Below are 12,303 nucleotides of genomic sequence, written 5' to 3'. Positions count from 1 at the left end.
CATGTTAAATTTGATTCGAACATTGCACAATGTGTATGTGCAAAGAACTCATGGTCATTGGTTAATGCACACAGTTTTCATGTATTTCTTTATGACTAAGAAACAATGTAACTTTAAAAAAAGTAGTAACCATCTTGATCCCTGCAGGCAGACTAATTGTTTCCTCCCTAGGAAAGCTGGATGGGGAGCTTTAGTTATTCCCAAGGGCGAAATCTCCCGAGGTTCCAGGACACCATAAGATCATCATGAATTAACTTCTGGAATTCCAATATGACTCAAGAATGTAGCAGCTTTAGTAGGATCCCAGTGCATGTCCTGTTACACCCTTAGAGGTCGTTTATTATCTTCTGAACTAAGGTTTGCTATGATACTTCAACCAGGTTTAGGGTAAGATATTCCAATAAAAATCACATTGTTTCCCTTTAAAATTATAACCTCATCATGAGATACTTGTAGATTGTTCATATTCATCAACAACAATCACTCTGTGGTTATATGGGAGAAATAATCTTACCATGTTTTTTTTCTTAATAATGGCAAAGAAGTGATTCTTCCCAAGGCAGAATGGGGGTAGATTCAATACTTCATGCACATTAATGTCTTTTTCTCCACTTTTCAGCCTGATTGCAGTTGGAACTATTTGACCACTGTAGGACTGTAGGAGAGGGTTCTCCTCTAATAAGATTTGTACAGTAAAATCATTACTGATTTTATGATTTCAGACTATGATGGATTGAATGTATTTTCTCAACTGCGAAACTGAGAAGCTTTTATATTTCATAAACATTTTAGGTAGAAATGGAATTCATGGTAAAGTAGTGAACTACATATACTTGTCACAACTTTTTGGAAGACGGAGTTATGTATTTCTTTACATTTTACTTATTACATTTTTACATTCTCTACACTTTACTTATTCTTTTTACTGTCGTTATGTTGTTGTACAAAGGAGTTGCCATTTTGTAAAGCAGTTTCGGGTTACAACACATCTTGATCAGTGTCCCCTCTTGCACAATCCTTACCCACCCCTCTCCACTCATTCTTTCCCTCCCTTTGCTTTGCTTTGTAGTGTAAACATTAAATCCTTGACTGCAGTCTCCCTTCCTTCTCCTCTTCATTACGATTCCCCTCTCCTCGTGGCTTTACCTACCCCCTCTTGCAATTTAATTTAAAAATGCTTCAACTACTGGTTAGTTTGATGAATCATATCCAATATCAGTCTTTATATCCATAATCTTTCAAGGCACACATCTAACTCTGCTCCGTTAAAACTTTTTCTGCATTCTCATTCATTTCTCACCTTATAAGATCATTTCCTGGAAATCTATCACCAAGTGGATCATTTCAAACTCTTTAATAATTTTCCTGGTGAAATGTCATTGTGACCAATAACATATCAAACAAGGATTAGTTCATAATTCATGAAAGTACCCCAATTTCCTAGTGCTTATTTTGTTGGGCTTTGCCTTTGTCTTTCTAAGGAATTACAATATTTGAGAACTCCCTTGAATCAATTACAATTCAATTAATACATTTGTAACCACTTGCATACCACCCAATGTGTTTATTTATACCTGTATAAGCCAATTCAACCTTCCACATATGAAGGAAAATGTAACCTTTGCCTCTCTTGGCCTGACTTAATTCACTTAATTTTTCCCAAGTCCTTCAATTCTTTACAAACGGTACAATATCATTCTTTCTAATGGATGAGTAAAATTCTATTGTGTATATATACAAAATTGAGGGGCATGTAATTAAAAAATATTCATGCAATAGAGAGCTGAAACTAAGGAGTAAATCCCCAAAACCCATCAGGTGGACTTTGGTAATCTATGATACATCTTGCTGCTTTCCCAAACCATGAACATATGTTGAATAGATTCTGCTCTGACTAACTAGTGATTGCATTCATTATACATTTTGTTGCATTCCTAATTAACAAGTTTAAGCAAACAAAAGCTCTGAAAAATGGAATTATTCTTCTTCAACTTAAAAATGACTTTAAATGAATTAACTTTCTCTGAACTGTCATTTAACCCTTTTCCCATCATTTCCTATTTATTCTTGAAAAATGGCTCTGATTCTTTTTATAAAAAATTAAATTATTAGATTTATTTTTGTTCAATTCCAAGTCAATACATTTTAAAACCTCTACAAAAATTTATAATTGTCTGGAAAAATATAATTTACCTCACTAAAGATAAAAAAATTAGATCTACTATAGAAAAAAATAGAGTCATTAGAAATTAAAACTGAAACTTAAAATTTATTACTTTAGAAAAAAGCAATAATTCCAATCCTAAGTCCCTCATACTTCCTGAAAAAATCTTATTGATAGCATCACCCATATTCTTGAATCGTCAGTTTCCTTATTGACAGAGTAGGAACAATAAATCCCAACATTTTACACACACACACACAGACATACACACATTTGTATATTAATGCCTTTTGGTTGACCACACACATTCTAACACTGGCCTCTTTTGTAAAAGTTGGCCAGTGTAATGCTCTCCAGAGACAGGCTCATGACTGAAGTTGCCAAGTACTTAGGAACACTAGAGTAGGGAAAAATAGCATAGGGCGGATATCCTTCCAAAGCTTTCAGGCAAAACATAAATTATACATACTCTTACTGTGGAGAACGAGATTCAAATAAAATATGTAGCAGAGTAGAACTCTCCATCTATAACATATTGTGAGCTAAAGACAGCTTTTAAAATGGGTAAAATCATATTAAGTGAAATATATCAGGCCCAGAGACACAAAGGCTGCATATGTGCAACCTAAAACGAATGTGAAATTTGTAAGTAAGCACGTTATTATGGTATCTAAATATACATAATTGTATTAACTGAGGCGTGGTAGACACAGCGGAAAACTCAAATGGTACAATGCCTTAGTAAGGCTAATGCACAGTCTGAAAATAAACACCAGGAAAGAGGTACTTGCAATGATGGTTGGGACCAGGGGAGAGGTGTAGACAAATGAAGAGAGAAGGAGGGAGAATGCAGTATTAAAATCCAATGCATACCCTACAAAAGTATGAAAATTGAGAGTTGGGGTGGGGATGGTAGGAATGGGGAAAGTCAGGAAAGGGGTGGTGTTGGTCCAGATGAAATGTTTTGTTGAATGGGAACCCCCTTGTACAAATACTTAAAGATAATGAAAAAATGGTTAATTTTACACTTTGGTCTTTGTGATTTGGGTATGATATGATATTAATGAGAGAAGGAATGAGATTTATAGGCAATGCACTGTTTTACAGATTACAGTATAGATCTCAGAGAAGGCAGATTTGCAAATGGACTTGCCGGAGCCCATCAAACCTTTGGAGTGGCATAAACTGAAAATGGAGGCACCCAGACAGTCTCGATGCCCATAGTGTAGCTCACAGGGAATTCAAGGAGAGGTGGTTAAAGGCTTCAGAGTTGCCCACAACTCATCAGTGGCAGTGAGCATGTGCTGGAGTCACACTAGCACGAAGGGATTGCCGGCTCTCACAATCACGTGGTTGGTGCCACCATCATCTGTATTTAGCACACAGTGTTCTACCTTGTCTGTGCTATCCTGTGTGTTTACCGCAATGAGACCTCAGAGTAATGCCTCCTACAGTCTCCATTCTGCATGTATAATGTATAATGTATGATGTGCATTGACGGTTGTTTAGGACCAATGACCAGTGGTTACATTAGGTGGCAGATGGTGGCTTTGTTACTCATCTCTTCTAGAAACCTAAGCTCTGTGTGTGTTACATCTGATTATTTGCCGTCATTCAGAATTGCTTCTGCAGGTGTAACCTACTCCCCAAATGCCTGCTACCCCACCATATTCACTATGCACAAAGTTATGTCTTGGGATCCAAGACAGAACGTTTATGGTTTACCTACACCATTGGCTGTGCTGGTAATAATCAGCATGAGAACGTAGGGAAAAGGCCAATGTGAAATTCAGAGCTTATTTTTTTTTAATGACTTTACATTTGCGAGAGGGTCATTTCACAGTTTGAAACTTTTGTTTGAGAGTTTGTTTTATCTCTAATAAAAGACAAATCGCTACTGAATGGTTCACCCTGGCACTGTGAAAACTGATATGGATAGGGCATTAGATTTCCAAACCACTCAGCTTGAGTTAAAGGTTGACATGAGTCCAGAATCAAGACAGTTATATTGTGCAAATGTGGACTAATTATTCTTTCTCTTTTGCTTTTTAATTCCATAAATGTAACAGCCAAACAAACTCTTACTATTGGGAGGAAACAATGAATAGACATTTGGAGCATCCAAAGTGGCAGATCCCATGTGTGCAAATAGATTTCTTAGGGGTTTCCTTGAGTTCATGAAAAATGAATTGAAAGATAGGTACAACCAAATTAGTTGGTTTCACGAAGTAACTAAATTTTCTATATCTTATTTTACACACACACACACACACACACACACACACACACACACACACACACACACACACACATATATTTCAATTGAGTAGATTATTCAGTAAGAGTTTCCAGATTCAGCAATTTGTAACCCTGTGAATAATTAATGCAACAAATTTGTTTTTTAAGCCCCTAAGTTTCTCAGGGAATACCAAACTACAAAATGTTGCTAAAGCACATTGTATGTATACTTTCCAGTTTGGATTCACTTTATTTATCAGCCTGTTTCTCCTCTCCGCCCCTCCCCCATGGATGTGGACCACAGAGGTTCCTCAGTCACATGGTTGGAGAACCATCTAGATGGAGAACCATATAGATGGGACACAGTTCATCCTGCTGGGACTGACCAGCGACCCTGCATTTCCCACTCTTGGTAACTTTCCTTTTAACCTACATCATCACATTCATTGGGAACCTGGGGTTGATCCTCCGGATTCTCTTGGACTCTCATCTCCACACCCCCATGGACTTCTTCCTCGGTAATCTCTCTCTGGTGGACATTTTTTCACTCTGCAGTTGTCACTCCCACATCAGGGCTGGATCTTCTCCTTGGAAACAAAGTCATTTCCTACCATGATTGTGCTGTTCAGATGTTCTTTTTTGAAGCCTTTGCTACTGTGGAAAATTACCTGTTGGCCTCCACGGCCTATGATCACTACGCAGCAGTATATAAGCCCCTCCATTACACCACCACCATGACAGTGTGTGTGTGTGTGTGTGTGTGTGTGTGTGTGTGTGTATCTGCTCATAGGCTGCTATGTTGGTGGTTTCCTGAGTGCTGCCATTTATATCAGTAATGTTTATATTCTCTCCTACTGTCAATCCAATGTGTTCCATCGTTTTTTCTGTGATGTTTCAGAAGCGTTTCTTGCATCCTGCTCAGAGAGACATGTCAATGATTTGGTTTTTATATTTTTATATTGGTTTTATATTGAAACTGTGGCCAGTTTTAGTATATTTTGGCAGTAATAATAATCTTAATATCCTACATAATCATTTCACTACTATCCTGAAGATGCACTCAGGTGCTGGACATCGGAAGGCTGTGTCCACCTGCGTCTCCCACATCGCTGAGGTCTCCATTTTCTCGGATTCAGGCATCTTCATGGACTTGCAGCCCAGCTCCAGTCACTCTATGCACACTGACAAAATCGCATCTGCCTTTTACACTAAGATCATCCGCATCGTGAGCCCTTTGGTCTACAGCCTGTGGAACAAGGAAATCAAATGTGCATTCACAAAGATGTTTTGCAAATTAAAATGCTTTTTATGGTAAAAATTATCTTTTGGGGATGCACAATGCCTTAATTACTAACACCCAGGTCCTTTTATACAGAGTCATATTTGAAAAACTCAGTGAATTCCAAATGATGAATTTATATATTCACCTCTATAGTAGCATCCTTTTTGGGAAAAAACGTTAACTTCATGTTCAGAAAATCCATGCTTGAGGAAGAATAACTCTGATCTTTGAATCTACTGTGGAAAATCTTATTAACCATGTGAGTATATTAGGCATTTATCCTGCTGATTCTTGGGTTGCAGTCAATTATAAAGATACACAAATAAGTGTGCAAAAATCGCATGGACAGTTGCAACAATGAGATGTATAAGTCGTTATGTCAAAAGCGAACTTTACAACTTTGGTTTGGGGGGTAGGGGCAGGGGGAGCGGGGAGGATTGGGCGGGGAAGGATGGGAAGGGGAAACAAAGGAGGAGGCTACAATGTCTTGCCCATGTAATTGTAACCCCTCTGTACAGTATTTTCACACAAAAAAAAAATGTCATGGACAGGCGTGCATGTAGATGTCTTGTCAAGACTCAAACAAATGCATTTTGCTGATTTTCCAGAATAAAATGTATTATGGTTTTGTGTAATAGTTACTTTTAGGTTTTAACTTGATTAGGTTAAGATATACCAAGACTTCCACTAGAATTTTATGTGTATGGCTCTGAGAATGTATCCAAAAGAGAATTACATTTGAATGAATAGCAATATTGAGGGGGATTTCTGCCCTATTGAATGGGCATAGCCACGGTGAAGGCTCACTGAAGAACACAGAAAGTTAAGGAAAGGGAAAAATCTCCATCTTCTGTTCTGTGAGGGAGACATCCACCTGTCATAGATGTCAGTTACTGGCTTTCAAGAACTCAGTCTCCAAGACTTAGACAAGTCCCACCTGACCTCCATGAGGATAAAGTCTTTGATCACAGAATGAACTACTCTCCTTGCCTACATGGTTAGCCACCTTGAAGATAACAAATGCATCCTGGGATTCTTTGACTTCCATTGTCAAGCAGTCTGATCCACACCCTAAGTCCCTCTTATGCACATCTTTTTGATTCTTCTGAAGTGGAGAACCCGGGAGAATGAACTAATGCTTTAGAATAATTTGGTATTTACACTTGGTACTAGAATTATGCATTATGTAATCTAGCTCTTTTTCTTCTGTTCTGGCTTGTAATTTGAGAAGAAAACATGATAAACATGTAAGTGAATGCATGCATGTCTTCTGTCCACATGTTAATGAAAGATACAGAAATCTGGCACATTGTGTGTACTTCCTCTTGATTCTCTGATAATGTTAATATGCACATGTTCACATTTTCAAGCTTATAAAATAGCTAGATCACCAGATGCATGGAGTAGGGACAGTTTGTTTACCGTACTGGTGTATTGCTACCATTTTTAGAGTATTTAAATAGTATATGTAGAAAGAAAGTACTATCTGTTTTCTTTATAAATGCTTTGAAGTTGTTAATGATGCAAACTGATTTTCACTTCAGTTTAACTGGATTCTCTATCATCACCTCCTTAATCTTTTCATTGACTTTATTCCCATCAATATTTGCAATATTTCTTAAAACTCAAACCATACTCATGCCTCAGGGCCTTTGAACTTGCTGTTTCCAATGAGGAATGCTCATATATTTACTCAAATGTTTTCTGGTCTTGGAGCCTTTCCTTAGATTATACACCTTCACTAGTATAGTGTGAAAAATATTTAAAGCAAAAGTAATACTAGCTTTCTTTACTTTATTCAAAAGTAAAGATGAAGTATAAACTCTCCCAAACACATTCTATAATATCAGAATTATTTTAATAACAAAAACTAAATAAGGACACAACAACAGGAAAAAAATCTAGCTACAGATCATTTTCTTTGACAGCCTTGGATTAAATACTCCTCAAGAAAATACTAGGAAATCAAATTTAGTAGTTAGAATATGATCGTCTAACATGATTAAGTGGGATTTATCCTAGGAGTATGAGAGTTTTCCAACATATGTGTGTGTGTGTGTGTGTGTGTGTGTGTGTGTGTGTGTGTAAATAAGATATACCACGTGAAAAAGGAAAAACCCCATCTGCTTCTTGTCTAAAGTTCAGTAGTCACTCACAATTAAAATTACTATAGAAAGATCACAACTCAATATAATAAAGATCACCTAGAAAAGGCCACCAGCTAACACTGCTCTGAATGGAGGAAAGATGAGAATCATCTTTTAATGTCTGGAACACGACAAGGACACTCATCTTTACCACCATTATTTACTACTGTTTTGGTTTGTCCCAGTCAGATAATCAGATAAGATAGAGAATTAAAGGCCATCTATAATGTATGAAGGGACTTGAAAAGGTTGCAGAAAAAGACACAACATTGCATGAAGAAGAAAGGCCATAAACATTGAAATTAATATATGAATTTGACAAATAGTACAAATCAAAACACAGAATTCATTTTCAACGATACATATGAGTAAGTGGAACTGTCTTCAAAATAGGTCATCGTTTAGAATGTGAAATAAATATTAACAAATGCCAAGAAAGTTTTTAAACAAATGGAGGAATGGAGAACTAACCTAATTGGAACACTATGCATTTGTACATCTGTACGGGAACATTGCAAAACTTAGTATTGTAACCCTAGGTTCAAATTTGGTCTTTTATTTAATGGTTAATACTTAAAATGTAGAAACTCTCTTGTTCCCTGAACCCAGGTTATTTGTTTCTCCCCTAGGTAACCCGGCTGAGGCTTGTTAGATACCCTCACAGGAGAAATCTCCAGAGCTCTTCAAGTCTCTGTTATTTCAGTCTATATCAGCCTCTGAAATCCCATTAGGATTCAAAATGCAACTGTTTTCAAAGGAGCACCATGTACATCAAACACCAACAGGCATTATCTATCAGACTTTCTTCTGACCTGAAGGATTGTGATGAGCTTATAAGCATGATCAGGGAAGACAAAGATAGAAATCATATCCATTAACTTGATAAACTGTTCATGAAACACCTCACAGACCTTTCTTATTAATCATTTGCAGTCTGTGAATTACGTTAGAGAAGTCGTCATCATCATTTTTAAAGTTTATTATTTTTTTATTTTATTCTTCTTCTTAAGTAGTTGGACAAAGGAGTTGTTATTTAACAAAGCGGTTGATGAATGCAATATATCTTGAGAAATGTCACCCTTCCCAACTCATCCCTCCCCTCCTGAGACCTCCCCTCACTCTGCTTAATTTTGTAGGTTATACATTGGATTCTTGTCTTCATTTCCCCCTCCTCTTCTCACTTTTCTTATTTATAAAGATGCTATGTGATTCTTCCAATGTCAAAGAAGTCAGATTCAGAACTTGATTCTGGCTGATATCCTTTCCTTCATATTTCCCTACCTTGCAAAAGTTGAAATGTTTTGACTCCTGCCTGAAAGGAAACTCCTCTAATTGAACTTCTGCATTATTTCATGCCTGATGTTACCGTTTCAGACTGACCATTCTAGATTGAACGCTGTTTGTCTCTACTAGAAAACAGGTAAGCTTCTATGGTACTGAAAATACATGAGTTCTTTCCTATTAGAAAGAGATATTTTCAAATATTTCTAACACAGTGAGCTTAGTCCTAAGAACTTTAGTGATTCATATGCTACATCTTTTTACAACATGAAACTTGCTACCATTAACAGATGTGTGGATGAAGAACAGCTCACAGCTGGGAATGTTTAACACTTATTATTTGGGGTGAGACTATGGCATGACAGTAAAGAAAGAATTAGATCAAGAAAAACAAAGGCCTGTCTAACTCAGTCTGAATTATGGGTTTCAAGGAAGCATTTGGGGATGATTCACTCCCATGGAACCACAGGAGGCAGAACACAGATCTTAGAACGTAAGATCTCAAACTCACCCACCTCTGAACCTCTGGGCCACAGAATCCACTTCAATCCACGCAGTCTATTTGTCTCTCACAAAAGTTCTCTTCAGGTGTTTTCATTTTGCAGATGAAAATACAAGGCTGAGGGAAATTAGCTTAGGGTCTGTGGACAGTGATTATGCCAGGAGGTCAGTGGTGGCTCTGATTGCCATTGCTACTGTAGATTAGGCATTCTGCCCAAGGTATCTGCTCATTCACCCTCCTCACTCTACAGTTCATCTCATTGATAATACTCCCAACACCTGTCTGACACAATGCCTGATAGCTTAGAGTAATGCTACATCTGTTAGCATAATAAGCATGGAAGTGTGAGGATAAGGTTAAACTGCCATTCAGAAATTGTTGGACCTTGGAAGTGTTTAAAAGAAGTTTTACTTCCCTATCACAGGGTTTTGCTTGCTTGCTTATTTATTTCCACTCTCAAGAGAGGCAAACATAAAATGACCTGATAAAATGACTAGCTAACAAGTGTTCTGTTTACTGTGATAGCTCAAACATGGAAGCTGAATGAAAACAAACCATTAATTGTAAACTAAGTAAAATTCAGTAGCATTTCAAATAAGCCATAAGACGTTGGAATCCACACTATGAGGTAATGATTGCGATGAATCCGAGACAGAAAATAATAATAGTGTGTGTAAATATGAATGCACGAGTCAGTATTTTATGTTTAGTACTTTAGATTAGGGCTGCACCCATGAAACTCATTACGTGAGAGGAAACGATGAACGGAGATCAAAATTGTCTGCAGCTCATTCTATGAGCAACTTGGAATTAGCAGATACATTTTACTCCATATGTCATGCTCATCCATTTAGTAAATTTTCTGTCATACACATCACATTTTAAAGTGGGTAGATGATCTATATAGAATCAGAAGACTCGACAGTTTGAAAACTTATTTCCATGTTTTACTCTTTTTAATATATTTTTATTGTAAAGAAACTGTAGAGGGGTTACAGTTACATGAGTAAGGTAATGAGGCCATTTCCTATCAAGCATTGTTACTCCCTCCTTTGTTTTTCCCCTGCCATCCCTTCCCTCCCCACCTCCCTAACACCTCCCTCCCCCTAAAGTTGTAAAGTTCATTTTCAACATAAAAATAAAGTTATATTGTGTTTTAAGGAGATAAAATAGATTATCATGAATTTTATTCCTACTTGTTTTTTCTGATAAAAGAAATCATATCTATATAATTATACAGAACAGCAAGAAAAGAATTACATTACTAATAATAGCCCTATCAATAGCGTTATCAACATCCAAAACGTAACAAAAATTACTCATGGACCAAAAGACTGATTATAAAATAAAAAGAAAACATTTCCAATCAAGGCGGCAAAATTAGTTTTTCAACCTATGTATCATTTTGGGGGGGAAACTCAGGCTGTTTCCATTATGGAATAAGATATACATTGTCAGTTCAAAATTTCCATCTTTATCATCCTGTTCCTTTTTCCTCATTGCGTTAGGATTCTTAGTAACACTGATGGAGAACAGAACAGAAGTGACAAAGTTCATCCTGCTGGGGTTGACCAGTAACCCAGACCTGCAGGTCCCCCTCTTTATCACCTTCCTCATCATCTACATCATCACGCTGGTTGGGAACCTGGGGATGGTCCTCCTGATCCTCTTGGACTCGCGTCTCCACACCCCCATGTACTTCTTCCTTGGTAACCTCTCTTTGGTGGACTTTTGCTACTCCTCCGCTGTCACTCCAAAGGTCATGGCTGGGCTCCTCTTTACAGACAAAGTCATCTCCCACAATGGTTGTGCTACTCAGGTGTTCTTCTTTTCAGGCTTTGCTACTGTGGAAAATTACCTGTTGGCCTCCATGGCCTACGATCGCTACGCAGCAGTGTGCAAGCCCCTCCATTATACCACCACCATGACAACCAATATGTGTCTGGGTCTGATCATAGGCTCCTATGTATGTGGTTTTCTGAGCGCTTCTATTTTTAACGGGAATGCATTCAGTCTGACCTTCTGTGAGTCCAATGTGATTCATCATTTTTTCTGTGACCTTCCAGCAGTCATGGTTCTCTCTTGCTCTGATAGACACTTCAATGATCTAGTCCTTTTGTATCTCGCCAGCTTCAATATCTTTGTTGCTCTCACAATAATCTTAATATCCTACGCAATGATTTTTATCACCATCCTAAAGATGCGCTCAGCTGCAGGACATCAGAAGGCTATCTACACCTGCACCTCTCACTTCACGGCTGTCTCCATTTTCTATGGGACTCTTATCTACATGTACTTACAGCCCAATTCCAGTCATTCCATGGACACTGACAAAATCTCATCTGTGTTTTACACCATGATCATCCCCATGCTCAACCCTGTGGTCTACAGCCTGAGGAACAAGGAGGTCAAGAATGCATTCACAAAAATGATTTCCAAGGCCAAATACTCCATGTGTGTTTGACCTTGATTTATGGGATCCACAATATCTGGATGGCTTCCCCTGATAATTTGATCAACAATATCGGACTGAATCTTCTCAAAAATATCCTGAGGTCATACTTTAAATCTACAATGAATTCCATACCCTTTACCTATCAGTTTTTTTACCTATTAGTTTTCTTGGGAGAAGGGTGGTAGCATTTAGTCAAGCAACAGAAGAGTTAATTTACAACGAGCTATGATCTTT

The 12,303-nt window shown here is 37.5% G+C and overlaps 1 protein-coding gene and 1 pseudogene across 1 annotated transcript; both read left to right on the top strand.

The window, feature by feature from the left end:
- The first annotated feature begins 4,741 nt into the window (after window positions 1–4,741).
- LOC122104808 lies at window positions 4,742–5,717 on the top strand (annotated as a pseudogene).
- A 5,419-nt stretch (window positions 5,718–11,136) lies between these two features.
- LOC122105038 (olfactory receptor 5B3-like) lies at window positions 11,137–12,078 on the top strand. The gene has a single exon (XM_042676132.1). It carries the CDS (start codon window positions 11,140–11,142, stop codon window positions 12,076–12,078), a length of 939 nt encoding a protein of 312 aa, XP_042532066.1. The 5' UTR covers window positions 11,137–11,139.
- The last annotated feature ends 225 nt before the right edge of the window (window positions 12,079–12,303 follow it).

Source organism: Dipodomys spectabilis, unplaced genomic scaffold (assembly GCF_019054845.1).
Source record: "Dipodomys spectabilis isolate Male_0828 unplaced genomic scaffold, ASM1905484v1 ptg000030l, whole genome shotgun sequence".
Taxonomy (NCBI): domain Eukaryota; kingdom Metazoa; phylum Chordata; class Mammalia; order Rodentia; family Heteromyidae; genus Dipodomys; species Dipodomys spectabilis.
This window is presented reverse-complemented; position numbering and strand designations above follow the sequence as displayed.